This window comes from Mobula hypostoma, chromosome 17 (assembly GCF_963921235.1).
Source record: "Mobula hypostoma chromosome 17, sMobHyp1.1, whole genome shotgun sequence".
NCBI lineage: Eukaryota > Metazoa > Chordata > Chondrichthyes > Myliobatiformes > Myliobatidae > Mobula > Mobula hypostoma.
The window spans coordinates 43,022,887-43,043,872 of record NC_086113.1 but is presented as its reverse complement, the minus strand read 5'-3'; the positions used below and the strand labels follow the sequence as shown (position 1 = coordinate 43,043,872).

Here is a 20,986-nt window from a genome sequence, read left to right as displayed (position 1 = left end):
GTCCAGAAGGGTTGTATGGAAACTATTATTACCATTTTTCTTAACAACTAATTTCATTACTTAGCCTAATAGGTTAGATTTACCACAGTACATAATTATCTATTTAAATGTTTATTTTGCTTTTATATCATCTCAATGTGTACTTAAGAATGTATAAATAATTGTAGTTTTATACATGTAAAAAAATGGAAAAGGTTATATGTGTGAAAAAAGTACATGATAATTGTGAACTCCTTATCCAAATAAAAATAAAATTTAAAAAAAGAAAGACTGTACCCAGCAAGACAGAGAAACAATCAATGTGCAAAAGACAACAAACTCTGCAAATACAAAGAGAAAAAAATATATAATAACAGATAAATAAGCAATAGATATCGAGTACATGAGAGGAAGGGTCCTTGAAAGTGAGTCCATAAGTTGTGGGAACAGTTCAGTGTTAGGGTGAGTGAGGTTGAGCGAAGTTATCCCCTCTGGTTCAAAAGCCTGATGGTTGAGGGTAATAACTGTGTCTGAACCTGGTGCTGTGAGGCCTGAGGCCCTGTATCTTCCTGCTACAACGCTCTATGTAGATATGCTCAATGGTGAGGAGGTGTTAGAGCATTTTTTGGGGTTAGCACATATAGCAAATAACTTCAGCAACTGATTTAGGCCACCAGTCTTCAGATTTGAATATGAACTGTGGATTAAATCTAAACTGCATATCTGAACAATGGGTTCCTAAAAACCGTGAAAAAATTTAATCAGAAAACCAGACAATGCTGATTCAAGTTCTGGATTTGTGTGTACTTGGGTGTCGGTAGCACGGATATGAAGAGGTAGGTGTTAAGGTGGTGCGTAGCTCAAAGGAAGCATTGTAAATATGGACATCACACATCAAAGTTGCTGGTGAACGCAGCAGCCCAGGCAGCATCTGTAAGAAGAGGTGCAGTCGACGTTTCAGGCCGAGACCCTTCGTCAGGACTAACTGAAGGAAGAGTGAGTAAGGGATTTGAAAGTTGGAGGGGGAGGGGGAGATCCAAAATGATAGGAGAAGACAAGAGGGGGAGGGATAGAGCCAAGAGCTGGACAGGTGATAGGCAAAAGGGGACACGAGAGGATCATGGGACAGGAGGTCCGGGAAGAAAGACAAGGCGGGGGGGACCCAGAGGATGGGCAAGAGGTATATTCAGAGGGACAGCAGAGGGAGAAAAAGGAGAGTGAGAGAAAGAATGTGTGCATAAAAATAAGTAACAGATGGGGTACGAGGGGGAGGTGGGGCCTTAGCGGAAGTTAGAGAAGTCGATGTTCATGCCATCAGGTTGGAGGCTACCCAGACGGAATATAAGGTGTTGTTCCTCCAACCTGAGTGTGGCCCCACCTCCCCCTCGTACCCCATCTGTTACTTATTTTTATGCACACATTCTTTCTCTCACTCTCCTTTTTCTCCCTCTGTCCCTCTGAATATACCTCTTGCCCATCCTCTGGGTCCTCTCCCCCTTGTCTTTCTTCCCGGACCTCCTGTCCCGTGATCCTCTCGTATCCCCTTTTACCTATCACCTGTCCAGCTCTTGGCTCTATCCCTCCCCCTCCTGTCTTCTCCTATCATTTTGGATCTCCCCCTCCCCCTCTAACTTTCAAATCCCTTACTCACTCTTCCTTCAGTTAGTCCTGACGAAGGGTCTCGGCCTGAAACGTCAACTGCACCTCTTCCTACAGATGCTGCCTGGCCTGCTGCGTTCACCAGCAACTTTGATGTGTGTTGCTTGAATTTCCAGCATCTGCAGAATTCCTGTTGTTTGATTGTAAATATGGAATTGTCCTGAACTTTTCTTTGATCTTTAGCTCAAAAATGTGTAGTGTTGGGTCAGGCAGACCTTCTTCCTCCAAAAGGATCTCCATCTGATGCCTGCTGTATCTCATCTTGTTGACTAAGGAGACTGCTTCACATCTACCAGTAATTCTTTCTAGAGACTTTGTTCATGCAACAACATGTGATGTCTGGAGTGGAATAGCTTATTTGTGTGGCCTGTGATCTCAGCAGTCTAAGTGAATGAGTATTTTTAACATTAGTACTCACAAATGAATCTGTTCAGGTTAATGGCTATGGGATCACTAGGTATCATGAACATGGCAGAGAGTTGAACTGATAGATAAAAGTAGTGTGGTGTGTGTGAGTGCACGTATACTTATAGAAGAGACTAAAATTTGTGTGTTAGTTTAATGAGACGGGGCCACCAGTTGTGAAGAGTGGTTATTGAAGGTTCAGGACGCTAGTGGGGCATGTATACTCATTCCAGGAACTGTATTTTAGCATACGTGTTTGTGAGTGTGTGTGTGTGTATTATCATACATCTGTAACCTTGACGTAACGTTTTACCTAGATGTATCTGTCAGGATGGTACTTATTGAGGTCAGGCAACGTCAGGTCAAAATCCCTGAAGGCCCAGTCCAGCCCCTGACCCTGATTATGATCATTCATAAGCCCTTCACCCCTGGGGAGGGACAGCGCACTTTGTAAGAGATGCCCTCACTTAAACTCGCATATGGGAATTCAGAATTCTGGCACAAGCTCGAGGAAGTGGTTGAAATTCACCAGATGCACCCTAAAGAGACGTGTTGATAAAAATGAAGTGCCTGAGGAATATATTGGATAGCATGGCCCAGGGGTGCAGGATGGTACATGGGCAACTACTGGGAACAAGAGCAATGAAGAGAGATATCCCTCTTTTAAAGGGGAAGTGAAGCATAAACTGGGGGGAAGGTGAGAGTCACTGGGGAATGATAATGCCAGTGATTCAAAGAGCTGATGAGACAGCCATGGATTATGCAGAACATAAATATCAAGCATATGAGGAGTATTCAGGGTTGGATAATCCAGGGAGGAATGTTTCAATCTTCCTGTAAATGCTTAAGGAAGGCCTGAGCTCTGCCCACCAGGAAGTTTTAGGTTTGGGGAGAGTAGTGGGATCGACCTACTCCACAATAGTTTCATGGGCCAGTGAGATGGACCAAAATGAGTGCAAGAGAAATTGTAGAGTGGCTGTATCGAATGTAGCTGCCGTAACGTCAGAGAACTTGCTTTGTGTGCTGACAGGTGGGGAATGTGGCAAAAAGCTACTAGAGTAGACGTGGGAGGGTAAAGGAGATGATTTGTTACAGCTGTGGCTTCTCAGACCGTGGTTGGAGGCAGTGCCCTGAAAAATGAGGAAAGTGAAAAGCTCACTTACCAAAGCAGGCAGAGTCCACAGCAGTGCCCTCTCTTTCTGATTTGACGGCTGACCAGATTATGGAGCTGTTGAGGTTAGACAGGTGGCTGACAGATGCCACTGTTGTCAGATTCGGTCATTCATGGATGTACACAAGAGGTTTATTAGGGGGACAGCAGTATGAAATGTTAGTGGACAAGGGGTCATCATTACTGTTAACTGATCTACCCTTGCCCACGGCTGGAGAGGTCATTTATATTACCAGTGCAGGAGGTGAAACAATAAAGGCAGAGAGAAGTTAGTCCCAGGTACTTGAGATTGTGGGATTGCAGCTTCCTGTAGATTTCTGGATCTGTCCAAATAACAAGAGTACTATCCTTGGAACAGACATCTTAAGAGAGGCAAGGGCCATTATTGATTCCGGAAAGCAAGAAATAACATGGACAAATCAGGAGTAACAAAGACGTACAACCAGTAGAGTACACAACCTACCCAGTATAGCCACAGCCACTGCCAATTTGATCATCACAGACTGGAGCCAGGATGGTTTTGTGGATTACTTTGCTAACAGTTCCTAGCGTGTTGAGCTACACAAGCAAGGTTGTGGTAGAGTGAAGATAAACTCTGTTAAGATTGGGAGGGGGCTGCATAAAACTCATAAGCTGTATGCGATAAAAGCTGATGCCCTGACAGTGGTACAGAGTATAGTTAGGGAACTAAAACCCTAAGAGATAGGAATAGAGACTGCGTTAACCAGTCACTCTGCTTTCTGGCCAGATGGATCATACTTGTTAAACAATAGACAATACCACCCTTAATAAGATCATGCCAAGATTGCATCCAATTATGGTGAGCCCTGTTACAAACCCGAATGGCTTGTCTCCATAACAGAATATTTTCTCAGTCCTGGATATCCCTAATGGATCTTGGGAGCTTCCTTTAGCACCTGGATCCCAAGACCGATTTGCTTTCATGCAGGGTGGGCAGCAGAACATGTGGACCAGACTCCCCCAGGGATTCCACAATAGGCCAGCAATTTTTAATAAAATCATGCTGCAGACTTCGGAAACGCTCAATCTAACACTCTGCTGGCCAACCAGCTTACAATATGTAGATGATCTACTAATCGCTTCAGAAGATGAAGCAAGTCATTTAGGGTTGATAGCCTGTGTTTTGAGATACTACAAGACGAAGGGTTTAAAATCAGTCCATGGACCCTACCACCTTCAGAGCTCAGGAATGGTAGAAAGGATGAACTGAACAATCAAGAATGACTTAGACAAAGCTATAACTGAGATGGGAAAGGCATGGGTTGATGTAATACCAAAGATCCTGATGAGATTGGGTTGCGAACAACCCCAAACCACATGCTAGGTCTCAGCCCCTACGAACTATTGATGGGGTGAGGAATGCAACTCCCTTATGGGGTAATGATGGGTTGTGATGAGCCTGGGACTTACAGCGATAGAATAATCCAGTATGTGAAAGATCTTTGTAACCAACTTAGAGTGTTCAAGGACTGAGCAAAACAGCAGCACATTGTTGGTCAGAGACTGGACAGAAAGGAGATAGTCAGGTGACCAAGTCATGGTGAGGGTGTTGCCTGAAAAGGTAGGGTTTCCTCCCAGATGGATAAGACCACAGATGGTACTTTTAACAGATGACACTTGTGTCCATGTGCAGACTCGGCAAGGCAATCAGTGGAAACACTGGACTCAGCTTAAACAGTACAGCTCACCTTCTTGTTCCCCTCAACAGACAGAATCGGGGACCAAGTGTACCCAGTAATCCCGCAATTACAGAGAACCTAAGGGATGAACACCTGAACTGACCATGGTTGATGGAAACAGACCCACAGCAAACGCAAAGGCAGAAGATACTGAGAGTGTGACAGGAAGCTGTGAATAGCATGCTACAGTGTAATGGTAACAACACTCTGTAATGAACACTGGTTGCTGAAGGTAGATGATTAGTTCTATAGCATAGAATAGAAAAGATATTGGGGAAAATAGAGAGGGATTTAAGTTACAGCAGAGACATCAGGTTCCACAACTTTGATGGCTTGACAGACTGAGAAAGATGGCACACGGCATCTGAAGGTAGTCACCCCCAACCTGGATGGGGAGTGAATACAAAAAAGCTGGTCCCATTTAATGGTTGGGGCAGCTTTCGGTTTGAAAGGGGGTGCCACCAGGGAAGATGTCCTTGCAGTCATTCAAATAAAGGCCACCCCAACCCCTCCTGTGCATTGATGAGAGGGGCCTGTGAGCCTGATACATTTGCCTTACTGGTGTCCCTGGGAAGAGAGAGTTTTAGCTATCATAGAATAAAGGGGTGAAGATAAAGAATGTGATCAAAACTGCAATCGTCCAGCAGCAAAGGAGGCAATAGGCATACGAATGAGGAAGCTGCATTTTTAAAGATTGTTGTTTAAATTTCTGGAACAATCTCCCTGCTAGCACCTTGTAGGTAACTACTAGGAATGACAGGGTAGATGTAGAAGCACACAGAGTAATTGGGAAGAATTCTGAGGCAGGGCATTTTTGATGCCTTATTTGAGTAGATCCTCTTTCCTGGTACAAACACTGAGGCAGGTTAGCACATTTTCTTAGGCACCAGTACAATTGAAGCCTATTTGAGGCTGGAGGATACCCTAGACTGCCGAAGTGAGAGGTTAAAGATATCAGTCAACACTTCAGCCTATTGATCAGCACAGTTCTTGGCCAGGTATCCTGTTTGGACCAGATGTTTTCTGTGGGTCACCCTCCCGAAGCATGCTCTCATGTCAGCCTCAGACTGAAATCACTGGGGACAGTGAGAGTTTGTGAATGTGCCTCCATTTTTTTGACTGTCAAAGCAAGCATAAAAGGCATTGAGTTGATCTGGGAGAGCAACCTTATTGTCATTACGCCACTTGGTTTCACATTGTAGAAGATGGTAGCACATAAGTACTGCCACAGCTGTCAAGCATCCTTCCATGATTCTAGGTTAGGTCCCAAATTGCCATTTTCTACGTGAGATGCCTTTCCAGAGATTCTATCTGGGCCTCTTGTATTTCACTTAGTTACCACTGATCTGACCCTCAGCAGATAGTGGATATCATGGTTCATCTAAGTCTTCTGGTTGGTGAAGGCTATATGATTTTGTGCGGATACACTCATCTATACTGTTTTAATAAAGTCTATGAAAACCGTGGTGTATTCATTCAGATCCTCTAATGAGTACTTGAACACGGCCCAGTCCACCAACTTGAAACAATTCTATAGCCACTCTTCCGCCTCACGTGACCACCTCTTCGTTGTCCTTACTTCTGGCTCCTTGCTCTTAAGCCTTCTGCTTGTATGCAGGTAGGAGGATGGCAGCCAAATGATCAGATTTCCCAATATGCAGTCTAGGGATTGAACGGTGGGCATTCCTTATGGTAGCATAGGAGTGGCCGAGTGTGTTGGGGCCCCTGATGTTGTAGGTGATATTGTGATGATAACTGAGCAGAGATCTCCTCAAACAAGCCTGATTGAAGTCCCTGGCAATCATTTGAAAGACATCAGTGTAGGCTGTTTCTTGTTTGCTGACAGTGGCACTCAGTACTTGAGTGACTGCTTAGCATCAGCCTTTGACTGTATGTAAACTGCAGTCAGGATCATGAAGGAGAATTCTCTTGGTAAGTAGAATGGTCAGCACTCAATCATCCTTAATACTCCTTGATCTATCAAATATTTATCCACCTCTATTTTAAATATCTTGAATGATTCAGCTTCCATCATCCACTGGAGCAGAGAATGCCTGGAATTCACCACCCTCTGTGACAAGATATTTCCATGTACCTGTACCTCAGTTAAATGGTCAATAGTCATAGCCGTACTTTATTGATCCCCGGGGAAATTGGTTTTTGTTACAGTTGCACCATAAATAATAAATAGTAATAGAACCATAAATAGTTAAATAGTAATATGTAAATTATGCCAGTAAATTATGAAATAAGTCCAGGACCAGCCTATTGGCTCAGGGTGTCTGACCCTCCAAGGGAGGAGTTGTAAAGTTTGATGGCCACAGGCAGGAATGACTTCCTATGACGCTCTGTGCTGCATCTCAGTGGAATGAGTCTCTGGCTGAATGTACTCCTGTGCCCACCCAGTACATTATGTAGTGAATGGGAGACATTGACCAAGATGGCATGCAACTTGGACAGTATCCTCTTTTCAGACACCACTGTGAGAGAGTCCAGTTCCATCCCCACAACATCACTGGCCTTACGAATGAGTTTGTTGATTCTTTTGGTGTCTGCTACCCTCAGCCTGCTGCCCCAGCACACAACAGCAAACATGATAGCACTGGCCACCACAGAATCGTAGAACATCCTCAGCATCGTCCGGCAGATGTTAAAGGACCTCAGTCTCCTCAGGAAATAGAGACGGCTCTGACCCTTCTTGTAGACAGCCTCAGTGTTCTTTGACCAGTCCAGTTTATTGTCAATTCGTATCCCCAAGTATTTGTAATCCTCCACCATGTCCACACTGACCCCCGGATGGAAACAGGGGTCACCGGTATCTTAGCTCTCCTCAGGTCTACCACCAGCTCCTTAGTCTTTTTCACATTAAGCTGCAGATAATTCTGCTCACACCATGTGACAAAGTTTCCTACCGTAGCCCTGTACTCAGCCTCATCTCCCTTGCTGATGCATCCAACTATGGCAGAGTCATCCAAAAACTTCTGAAGATGCAGTAGTTGAAGTCCAAGGTGTAAATGGTGAAGAGAAAGGGAGACAAGACAGTCCCCTGTGGAGCCCCAGTGCTGCTGATCACTCTGTCAGACACACAGTGCTGCAAGCACACATATTGTGGTCTGCCAGTCAGGTAATCAAGAATCCATGATACCAGGGATACCAATCCTTTATCTTGTAGTTATTTCCCTTTGTTCAAAACTCTCTCACGAGTGAAAATATCCCAACATATACCCTTTCGTGCCCCCTTAAAATCGTAGGTGTTTGAATAAGGCCAGTTCTTATTCTTCTCACTCATGGATACAAGCCCAAACTATTCAGCTTCTTTTGGTAGGACCATCCTCTCATCTCAGGAACTTGTCTGGTGAATCTTCTTTGTACTGCCTCCAATATTTTAGTGAGATGACAAAAATATATATAATTACCACTAATTTTCCCTTTTTAAAACTCCAACCCTTTTTACAAAATTACACATACTTTTTTCACTGGTTGTTGGATCTGCCTGCTAACTTTTTTTAAATTCCTGTACCAGAATACTTAGACTCCTTAGATTTAGGTAATAATCTGCTTTTTGATTTCTCTTCCCAAAGTACATGTCTCACACTTCCCCACATTAAACTTCATTAGGCAGTTGTTTGCCCACTTGGTCATCAGGGTAGTGTAGCACCGACACCAGAAGTAACTGATCGGAATTTGATTCCCATCGCAGTCCGTAAGGAGTTTGCACATCCTCCCTGTGCCATGTGAGTTGCCTCTTGGCACTCCAGTTTCCTCTCACGTTCCAAAAATGCACGGTTAGGGTTAGTGAGTTGTGGATATGCCATGTTGGCACCAGAAGCACTTACAGATTGGCCAGCACAATCTCCACTGATTTGATTTGATGCTAACAATGCATTTCAAAGATCAAAGTTCAAAGTAAATTTATTATCATGTACAACGGTGAGATTCATTTTCCTGTGGGAACAGTTAATAAATTAATGCGTGCATTACTAAATGACAATAAAAGAGGACTGTGTGCCTTCATAATCTAATCATGAAAGAATTAATGATAGTCCACACCAACTTGGGCATTCAACCAGTGTGCAAAAGACACAAATTACAAATACAAAAAGAAAGAAATAATAATAATAAGTAAGCAATAAACATCAAGAACGGATAATAAAGAGTCCATGGGTTGTGGGAACATTTCAATGATGGGGCTAGTGAAGTTGAGTGAAGTTATCCCCTTTGATCCAAGAGCTTGATGGTTGAGGGGTAATAACTGTTTCTGAACATGGTGGTGTGAGTCGTGAGGCTTCTGTACCTGCTTTCCTGCAACTGGGCCGTATTTATTCACAAACAAAAGAAAATATGCAGATGCTGGAAATCGAAGCAACACATACAAAATGCAGGAGGAACTCAGCAGGCCAGGTAGCATCTATGGAAAAGAGTACGGTTGATCCATCTGGCCAAGACCCTTCAGTAGGACCCTGCTGAGGCGTCTTGACCCAAAATGTCAACTGTACTCTTTACCATAGATGCCACCTGGCCTGCTGAGTTCCTCCAATGTTTTGTGTGTTGCTTGGGCCATATCCACTTGTTTTTGTAGGAATTTTGTTCAAGGGCTTTGGTGTTTCTATACCAGGCTGTGATGCAACCAGTCAATATACTCTCCAAAACACATCTATAGAAGTTTATCAAAGTTTTAGATGTCATGCCAAGTCTTTGCAAACTCCTGAGAAAGTAGAAAAGCTGCTGTGCTTTCTGAGTAATGTCACTTGTGTCTTGCTATGTACATGTGACAAATATAGCTAATTTCTTTATCTCACTTGACAACCAGACAAGTGAACATCATATTGTTAGTGATGGTTAGCAGCTGTGACGGGTGATACCATCAGGGCTAAATTTTGAGACCAAAATTGCTGTTTATAAAATGCATAGATATTCCAACTGTAGAAAAAAAGTGCGGAAAAGTCAGAATATTGAATAATGTGTTGTGGAAAGCAGAGATGTGTAATGCAGTGTAAAGGAAGAATTGTGTATTTCATCTTTCTTTTTCATTAAATTTTAAACATTTCACATAAACAGCAGAAAAATTCAGTCTGAAAATAATGACTCATGAACAAAACAAATGAATAGTTATTATCACAATAAAAAAATAACAAAAATTGAACACTCCTTTGTACAGAATCAAAAGTGAATTTTATATCTGGAAATCCATTCAATTAATTTAGGGATTACCTATAAACTCACACCAAAGGTTGGAATCTTTTCCTATTCTTCCATTGAACAAGATTTCAGCTCACTGGATTATTTAAATTATATTTACTTATTTTTATACAAATTTATCAACATAGATTGCTAATATTAAATTTCTGAACTACTTCATTGACTGTAAAATACTTTAGTGAGCCCTGAGGTTGTGAAAGGGGCTGAAAATTTTCTTTTCTTTTTCTATCTGGGAAGTTCTGAACAACTAACAACTTTATTAAAAACACAAGAGATTCTGCAGATGCTAGAAATGCAGAACAACGCATATAAAATGCTGGAGGAACTCAGCAGGTCAGGCAGTATTATTGGAAAGGAAGGGGGATGATCTCAGAATAAGATAGTGGGGGCGGGGTGGGGAGTGATAGGTGGGGGTTGAAGTAAGAAGCTGGGAAGTGATTACTGGAAAAGTTAAAGTGCTGGAGAAGAAGGAATCTGATAAAACAGGAATGTGAACTATGGGAGAAAGGGAAGGAGAAGGGGCATCAAGGGGAGGTGATAGGCAGGTGATGAGAAGAGGTAAGAGGGGAGCCAGAGCTGGGAATTGAAGAAGAGGGAAGAGGGAGGGCAGGGGAAGTTAGATAAATCAATGTTCATGCCATCAGATTGAAGGCTACCTAGACCTGAGAGTGGCCTCATTGGGCCAGAAGAGAAGGCCTTGGATTAACATCTTGGAATGGTAATAAAGATTGGAATTAAAAATGTTGGCCACCGGGAAATCCTGCTTTTTGCAAATGGAGTGAAGGTGCTCGACACCTCCATAACTTTATTAAAAACTACTTTGTAAAATACAGTGCCAATCTGTAATCAGGATCTTTTAGGGAAGGAAAATTATAGCAAATTGGAAAGTCAGAAGAGATAACATTTAAAATAAAAATTACTTCACAACAATATGTTGTAATAAATTTACCTCATTTTGACATTGAAAAATTAAGTTTGATTACAGAAGATTTTCAACAGCTCCATCTAGTGTTGAAACCTTAGATTTTATGAAGTGGAATTTCCCAACAGAGCATAATATCCATAACAATAATATGTCAAGAGGGAAACGGCTTGTTTTATTGATGGAGCTTCAAAAAAATCACTGAACAAATGGGAATTTGTATGGCCAACCCAAACAGTTAAACCTTTCCAAGTTCTCCACCACTTCTGCTAACTGTAAAACCATTATTCTGTTCCAAAGTTTATGCCTGGCAATATCAAGAATATGTTCAAATGTTCTGCATATTGCAAAGATGAAAGATATCATTATTGATTCCCGACATGTATGGAGGTTTCTCATCGCCAAGAGCATTAGTTCCTAATTTAAAAAAAAATATGTCCCAGCATCCCTCTTTCAGAAGAATTTGGCAAAATAGGGACACCCACTGCAGCAGTAAAAATAGCAAGTTTACTGACAATATATCTTACTGCCCATGCAGTTGAGGAGGAAAACCATAAAAATTACCAATAAATTGGTATTAGATGTTCTATCCTTTTAATCTATTCACTTTTTTTCAATTTGAATAAAGATTCTAAAGAGTCATAGAACACCACAGTACAGAAACAGACCCTTTGGCCCATCTAGTCCATGCCAAACCATTAATCTGCTTAGTCCCATAGACCTCCATATCCCTCCCATCCATGTACCTATCAAAACTTCTCTTAAATATTGAAATCGACCCTGCAACTACCACTTGTGCTGGCAGCTCATTCCAAATTCTCACCACCCTCTGAGTGAAGAAGTTCCCCCGCATTTTCCCTTTAAACAGTTCATCACTCACCCTTAACTCATGACCTCTAGTTCTAGTCACACCCAACCTCAGTGGAAAAAGCTTGTTTGCATTTACCCTGTCTATACCCCTTATATTTGTGTATGTCTCTAGCAAATCTCCCCTCAATCTTCTATGTTCTAGGGAATAAAGTCCCTACCTATTCACCCTTTCCTTATAAGTCAGGTCATCAAGTCCTGGCAACATACTTGTAAATTTTCTCTGCACTCTTTCAATCTTATTTGCATTTTTCCTTGTGAGTAGGTGACTAACATTGGACAAAATACTCCAGATTTGGCCCCATCAACGTCTTATATAATTTCAACATAACAGCCCAACTCCTGTACTCAATATATCAATTTATGAAGGGCATGTGCAAAAAGCTTTCTTTACGACCCTAGTTACCGTGATACCACTTTCAAGGAGTCACGGATTTGTATTTTCTGATCCCTCTGTTCTACCGCACTCCTCAGTGCCTGACTGCTCACCATGTAAGACCTACCCTGGTTGGTCCTCACAAAGTGCAAAACACCTCATACTTCTCTGCATTAAATTCCATCTGCCATTTTTCAGCCCATTTCACCAGCTGGTTCAGATCTCACTGCAAGCTTTGATAGTTTTCTTAGCTGTGCACTACACCCCCAATTTCGGTGTCATTGGCAAATTTTCTGATCCAGCTTACCACATTATCATCCAGATTGTTGACATGGATGACAAACAACAACACACCCAGCACTGATCTCTGTAGCACACCCCTGGTCACATGCCTCCAGTTAGAGAGGCAACCATCTACAACCACTCTCTGGCTTCTTCCACAAAGTCAATGTCTAATCAAATTTAATACCTCATCTTGGATGCCAAGCGACTGAACCTTCTTGACAAATCTCCCATGTGGGACCTTGTCAAAGGCCTTGCTAATGTCCATGTAGACAACTTCCCTGGTAACATCCTCGAAAAACTCTATAAGATTGGTTAGACACGACTTACCACGCACAAAGCCATGTTAACGATCCCTAATCAGTCCCTGTCTATCTAAATACTTATATATATGGACCCTTAGAATATCTTCCAATAACTTTCCCAAGGTCACTGGCTTATAAGTTCCAAGTTTATTCTTAAACAATAGAACAACATTAGCTATTCTCCAGCACCTTATACGTGGCTAGGGATGTTTCAAATATCTCTGCTAATACCCTTGCAATTTCTACACTAGCCTCCCAGAGGATCTGAGGAAACACCTTGTCAAGCCTTGGAGATTTATCCACCCTAATTTTCTTCTTAAGTGTTCGTTTTCATTGCTTGTACTCTTCAAGTACCTCATCTGTTCCTGTCTGCCTATATCTGCTATGCACCTCCTTATTTTTCTTCACCAGAGCCTCAATATTTCTTGAAAACCAAGGTTCCCAAAACCTGTTAACTTTGCCTTTTATTCTGACAGGAGCATAAAAACTCTGTACATTCAAACTTTCAATTTCAAAAGCCTCCCACTTACCAAGTATATCCTTGCCAGAAAACAACCTATCCCAATTCACACTTGCCAGATCCTTTCTGATCCCATCAGAATTAGCCTTTCTCCTATTTAGAATCTCAACTTGAGGACCAGCCCTATGCTTTTCCATAATTACCTTGAAACTAATGGCAATATGATCTTTTGATGCAAAGTGTTTGTCTACACAAACTTCAGTTACCTGCCCTGTCTCTTTCACCAATAGGAGATCTGGTATTGCATTCTCTCTAGTTGGGACTTTATGTACTGATTAAGGAAACTTTCCTGAACACATTTGACAAACTCTTTCCAATCCATCCCCCTTTAATCCCTCTCACTCTATTACATTTAAAACAATGGAACCCTGGAACATTGAGCTGCCAGTCCTGCCCCTCCTGCAACCAAGTGTCACTAATGGCTAACCCAAATCCATAGCGCCTGAAAGTGATCATACAAGTTAATGGGCGTGCATGTTTGTTATTAGAGGCATTCGTTTCCAGAATCAGGAAGTTATGTTTCAACTGTGTAAAACTCTGGTTAGGCTGCATCTAGAGTATTGCCTTCAGTTCTGGTCATTCCACTATAAAAAGGCTGTGCAGGCTTTGGAGAGGATGCAGTTTACTAGGATGCTGCCTAGATGAGAGGACATGTGCTATAAGGGGAGGTTGTACAAACTAGGATTGTTTTCTTTGGAGTGAGGGAGACCTGGTAGAAGTTTATAATCAGGAAAGCTCACAATGTTTCTACTTTCTGAGGAGGCTGAGAAGAGCTGGTCTGTGGCCATCTGTACTCACATATTACTACAGATGTAACATCCTGGTAACATCCAAAGAGCTTTTACAGGTATATTAAGAGCAAAAGGATTGTAAGGGATAAAATTGGTCCTCTTGAAGATCCGAGTGGTCGGCTATGTGCGGAACCAAAGGAAATGGGGGAGATCTTAAATAGGTTTTTTGCATCTGTATTTACTAAGGAAACTAGCATGAAGTCTATGGAATTGAGGGAATCAAGCAGTGAGATCATGGAAACTGTACAGATTGAAAAGGAGGAGGTGCTTGCTGTCTTGAGGAAAATTAAAGTGGATAATTCCCCGGGACCTGACAGAGTGTTCCCTCGGACCTTCAAGGAGACTAGTGTTGAAATTACAGGAGCCCTGGCAGAAATATCTAAAATGTCGCTTTCTACAGGTGAGGTGCCGGAGGATTGGAGAGTGGCTCATGTCGTTCCGTTGTTTAAAAAAGGATCGAAAAGTAATCCGGGAAATTATAGGCCGGTGAGTTTAACGTCGGTAGTGGGTAAGTTATTGGAGGGAGTACTAAGAGACAGAATCTACAAGCATTTGGATAGACAGGGACTTATTAGGAAGAGTCAACATGGCTTTGTGCGTGGTAGGTCATGTTTGACCAATCTTTTGGAGTTTTTCGAGGAGGTTACCAGGAAAGTGGATGAAGGGAAGGCAGTGGATATTGTCTACATGGATTTCAGTAAGGCCTTTGACAAGGTCCCGCGTGGGAGGTTAGTTAGGAAAATTCAGTCGCTAGGTATACATGGAGAGGTGGTAAATTGGATTAGACATTGGCTCAATGGAAGAAGCCAAAGAGTGGTGGTAGAGAATTGCTGTTCTGAGTGGAGGCCTGTGACTAGTGGTGTGCCACAGGGATCAGTGCTGGGTCCATTGTTATTTGTCATCTATATCAATGATCTGGATGATAATGTGGTAAATTGGATCAGCAAATTTGCTGATGATACAAAGATTGGAGGTGTAGTAGACAGTGAGGAAGGTTTTCAGAGCCTGCAGAGGGACTTGGACCAGCTGGAAAAATGGGCTGAGAAATGGCAGATGGAGTTTAATACTGACAAGTGTGAGGTATTGCACGTTGGAAGGACAAACCAATGTAGAACATACAGGGTTAATGGTAAGGCACTGAGGAGTGTAGTAGAACAGAGGGATCTGGGAATACAGATACAAAATTCCCTAAAAGTGGCGTCACAAGTAGATAGGGTCGTAATGAGAGCTTTTGGTACATTGGCCTTTATTAATCAAAGTATTGAGTATAAGAGCTGGAATGTTATGATGAGGTTGTATAAGGCATTGGTGAGGCCGAATCTGGAGTATTGTGTTCAGTTTTGGTCACCAAATTACAGGAAGGATACAAATAAGGTTGAAAGAGTGCAGAGAAGGTTTACAAGGATGTTGCCAGGACTTGAGAAACTCAGTTACAGAGAAAGGTTGAATAGGTTAGGACTTTATTCCCTGGAGCGTAGAAGAATGAGGGGAGATTTGATAGAGGTATATAAAATTATGATGGGTATAGATAGAGTGAATGCAAGCAGGCTTTTTCCACTGAGGCAAGGAAAAAAAACTAGAGGACATGGGTTAAGGGTGAAGGGGGAAAAGTTTAAAGGGAACATTAGAGGGGGGCTTCTTCACACAGAGAGTGGTGGGAGTATGGAATGAGCTGCCAGATGAGGTGGTAAATACGGGTTCTTTTTTTAACATTTAAGAATAAATTGGACAGATACATGGATGGGAGGTGAATGGAGGGATATGGTCCGTGTGCAGGTCAGTGGGACTAGGCAGAAAATGGTTCGGCACAGCCAAGAAGGGCCAAAAGGCCTGTTTCTGTGCTGTAGTTTCTATGTGCTGCATAGAGCATCCTAACAAGCTGTATCACCGCGTGGTACAGAAACTGCACTGCAGCGGACAGGAAGGCTTTCCAACGGGTAGTCGAAACTGGCACCAGCCTACCCGCCATCAAGGCATATATACAGAAAGGTGCCGGAAACAGTTCAAAGTAAATTTATCATCAAAGTATGTACATGTCATCATATACAACCCTAAAATTCATCTTTATGCAGGCATACTCAATAAACCCATTATAGAACAATAACAATAAGAGAATCAATGAAAGACCGCACCAACTTGGGGATTCATCTAGTGTACAAAAGACAGCAAAATGTGCAAATACAAAAAGAAAAAATAATAATTAATAAGCAATAAATATCAAGAATATGAGTTGAAGAGTACTGAGAGTGAGTCCATAGGTTTTGGGAACATCTCAAAAGGACCAGTAACGTCATGAAGGATCCCAACCATCCTTCTCATGGATTGTTTGTCCCACCCTATCAGGGATGAGGCTACGTAGCATCTATGTCAGGAGCACCAGACACAAAAACAGTTCCTTTTCCCAAGCAGTAAGGCTGATAAACACCTCCACCCACTAACCCACTCCACCACAACCACAACTACAACTACTTTATTATTTCCTATCAGTCACCTTATGTACAGACACTCCTGTCCCGAGCATCACTTTATGGATGTAGAATCAATCTATATACAGAAACTATTTTATGTATTTATATTTATTGTGTTTTTATTATTATTGTGTTATTGTGTTTTTCTTTGGTGCTGCATTGGATCTAGAGTAACAATTATTTCATTCTCCTTTACAATTTTGAATCTTGAAATTATTAGAGGACTAGACAGAGTTATCTTTTTCCCTGGGTCAAAATGTCTTTTACCAGAGAATACATTTAGTGTGAGAAGGTGGAAGTTCACAGGAGATGGGTTGGTCAAGTTTGATTTTATACACAGAAACTGGTGATGCCTGGAACACACTGCCAGGAGTAATGGTGGAGGTAGATAAACACTCAAGAAGCTCTTATGCAGGCACATGAATATGCGAAGAATGGAGCGATATGGACCATTTACTGGCAGAAGGGATTATTGTAATTAGACATCATCAGTATAATTAGCTTGGTGCATTTTTCTATGTTCTGTGAATAATGTTCTTACTCAACTCTGTTCTTACCGAGCAATATTACAGGGATTAAAATTTTGATGTGATAGATAATAATTTTGTAAAATCTCTGAAACAAACCTATTACATTTGCATTTTACAGACAGCTCATTTATCACTTAATTAATGTTACCTTTGGAGTTTTGAATGGTTACATATCAGCACAATGCAATAACTACTGCAGCAAATAACATCCAATATTATGCTCTGTTATCTCCAGTAAAAACTTCATCAAATATTTAGTTTTGTATTAGAAATGTAAACATACCCCACCCAAATCACTGCAAGCAAGTGCCAGAAACTTCATCCATTCAACCTCGTATTCAAAATTTCCCAGCTGCAGAATGCTTCTCAGGCGCTGGATTGGCAAACCTAAATCCTTCCATTTCTCTTCCAATTCGTATTCTTCAACCATGTTCTTTGGAGAGAGCTGATGCACAAATACATTTTAGAAACTGAATTTCAGCATAGCAACATTTAAACATCTTGATAATCAAAAATTATCAAAAGCATACAAATTAGAAGCAGGAATAAGTCACTAGACCCTTCTAACGTGTTCTGTCATTTAATAAGACCACAGCACATCTGACTATAAAGTCTACTCCACTTTCCTTCCTACACACAGCATTATCACTCTTTGTTCACCAAGAATCTATCCCATCTTTAAAATAATTCATATCCCCAAATTCCAGTTTAATTAACAGAAGTTAAACTTAAGACACAGGTGCATAATCTAAACCTGTTGTACTCATTAAGGCAGTCCTGGGAAGGGTTTCAACCCAAAACATCAACTGTTCATTACTTTCCACAGATGCTGCCTGATCTGCTGAATTCTTCCTGCATTTTGTATGTGTTTCTCTTTTATTCAAGTATCTTAAATAGGAAAGGCTGAGCTTGACAGTTTTTAGCAAGGGTTGAAATATCTGGTTTGTTGTGACAGCAAAAGCCAGAAGTCCCCAAAGTGGTTTCTGTTTTTTGTGAGTACGTGTTTCACTGCACTGAATCCTCTTTCAACAAGGTAGGAGAATGAGAATGGAATGAAGAGCAGTTTGGCTCTTCTCCAAGTACCAGGAAAATGTGTATGACATGTAGCCACATACCACAAAAGCCGACATTTTTGAAAAATATTTTTGCATCTTCTTCTTCTGAATTTCAATAATTTCTTCTTACAAACTCTCTTCCTGTTCCTCCACCTTGCTAAGAAATGGGTTAAATCACCCAGTCTGAAATTTCCAGATCATTCAAATCCTTGAATCAATTCTGAAAATTCTTCTTCAGTAATTGCAGGTGTAAGCAGTACTCTTGCAAATTACTGTCTGTGAAAGCGAGTGCCATACTTTCCATGCAGGGCAACTGTGAGGACATTCTTCTCCCACTGTTTTATTTATATATTTCCAATTTTCTGATAAAAGTGGATACTGCCCTTTTTGCCTGGATTAAATTGAAATTTTCACCCTACAGTTTCATATTTAAAATGTCCATTTTGTTATACATATCAGCTAGGTATGCCACGCTTCTACGTAGAAGTTCAATCTTGTTTCCCAAGCTCTTGTTAACTTTGAGCAAAAATTCAACCACAGTGTCAAAAAATTCAAAGGAACATTTTAAGCAGCAGCTTCAGTGTGAAGAACCAAGCATTCAAATTCTTCATCAGTACCTTGGCGTAACTGGAAAAATAGTCTGCTATTTAATGGATGAGCTTTAATTTTGTTGATAGCAGATATTACAAGAATCATGCTTGAAAAAAGTCGCTGGCTCAGATTTTTGGCTGCAAGGTGTTGACAATGAATTATACAATGGATTACAGACAGACTTGGAATGTGTTTTTTCATAAATGCCACTGAACCAGCATGGTGACCTGTCATATATGGTGCTGCATCTGTTGCACAAGAAATCATGTTCCTAATCAAAATACTTTTACCCTCAGTATACATTTTGAGCTTGTCACTGATTGATTCTCTGATGATATTTGTTTTTAACTTTTTTCTAAAAGAGAATCTCTTCATAAGTTTTTCCATTTTTGATAAACTGTACATATGCCATTAGAAATACCTTGTTGTCTCGCACAGTTGATTCATCCAGTGGTATCGAAATTCAGTTTTTTGTAGCTCTGTGCAGAGTTGATACTTGATGCCTTCACTCATTTTGTCAATACAATGAGCTAGTTATTACTAGTTATTATTAAAACTTATTTTAAAATAGTGGTATCCATTTTGAGAACAGTGGTGAGCAATTTTGATACAGCAGGCAATATTAATCTTTCACTAGTTGGATGATATTTTCCACACTTTGCTATCATTTTAGAGATGATATAAGAAAATGACTTCATCACATATGCTGGTATCATCAATCACAAATGTGAAAAGTTCTAACTGGGTAACACTAACTGAATCACAGTTCAAATGTCTGATTTTTATTTGCGTATTTCAGGCACCTGCAGTACAGGCGTTCACAAAGGGCTCCTGACCAGACTGGAACAAGGCTCTGAAATGACTTTACAAGCTACCACTCAAGAATGTCAGCGTTTGATGGACACTAAACGGGATGCCACCTGGTGGAAAAGAACCATGTCAATGCAGGTCTCAATGGCTCAGACATCAACACGAAGCAGGTCTCCAAGCGGCCAAACCAATATTGTCAGAACTGTTGTGCGCGCCATTAAACAAGAAACTGCTAATACAAGAAATATATTTACTGCAAATGCCAACACCATGGTCACAAAGAAGGCTTTTTCCATTCTTCACTCACTTCTAGGCCAAGAAGTTTCAAAAGCCACCAATTTAACAGTCACATTCAAAGTTGACTTCACGCCCAGGAGATGGTACGTCAACATATTTATCAATAATCAGTTGGCCCGGCTACAACTCAATACGGTGTCAGACATCACTATTATCTGTATATGGATCTGGTGCGCAATTGGCTCCCCACCAGTCTAATCACCTCATCACGATGCCTGCAGTGCATCAGATGGAGCCCCCCAGCTGACTGGTGAACTGCACCGCATGGTGAAGCTGAACAGTAACCAAGTCAGTGTGTGTGTTACCTAACAGATCAGCCAGATATAAATGTCCTTGGCATTGACTGGATGGACAAGCTTGATCTCTGGATCACCCCTCTGGATGAAGTCTGTACAAAGACATTGGCTATGCAGCAGTTAAATGTAGCTTTCAGTTCTTGGGTCTTGCCACCAATGCACCCAAAATGAGTGTTAATTACTGTCATCTTTGAGTTGTATTCATGCAATGAGATGTTGATTGCATTCATGCATACGAGGGATGATTGATAAGTTCGTGGCCCAAGGTAGAAGGAAATGAGTTATTAACTTCAAACTTTCTGCATATTCACTCAAAGAGTTGAACTGCACGTGCATGTAATGAGAGCTGTTTCCTTCTACCCTTCATTGGCCCATTCTTCCATCTCCTTCTAGCTTTCATTGGCTCATTCAATGGGTGGGTCCATCTTGTCCTGGCTGACATCTATTCAAAATGGCAGAAATATAATCTATGAAGTCAACGACAGAGCCTACAATTCAACAGCTGCTGCAGATCTTCAGTTGCTTTGGGAAACTAGAAAAGCTTGTTTCTGACAACAGTATTCAGTTCACAGCGTTATGCTGCAGACTGCCAGGACAGCAGAATTATCCACATCCATTCACTCCCATATCATCCACAGTCCAATGACCAAGCAGAGAGTTTTGTGGATACATTCTAATAATCACTTCCGAAATCAAGAAGAGAAGAAACAGCAGCAGAGGCTCTCAACACATTTCTGCTGACATATCGAATTACACCACATCC

General features: G+C 41.4%; 1 protein-coding gene across 2 annotated transcripts in view; it reads right to left on the bottom strand.

Annotated features, from left to right (window-relative positions):
- ropn1l (rhophilin associated tail protein 1-like) overlaps positions 1-20,986 on the bottom strand; it is a 106,149-nt gene that overhangs the window by 65,744 nt on the left and 19,419 nt on the right. For both annotated transcript variants that reach the window (XM_063069353.1, XM_063069352.1), the window contains exon 4: positions 17,458-17,619. In XM_063069353.1, coding sequence (XP_062925423.1) covers positions 17,458-17,619 — 162 coding nt within the window. The remainder of the gene's footprint in view (positions 1-17,457; positions 17,620-20,986) is intronic.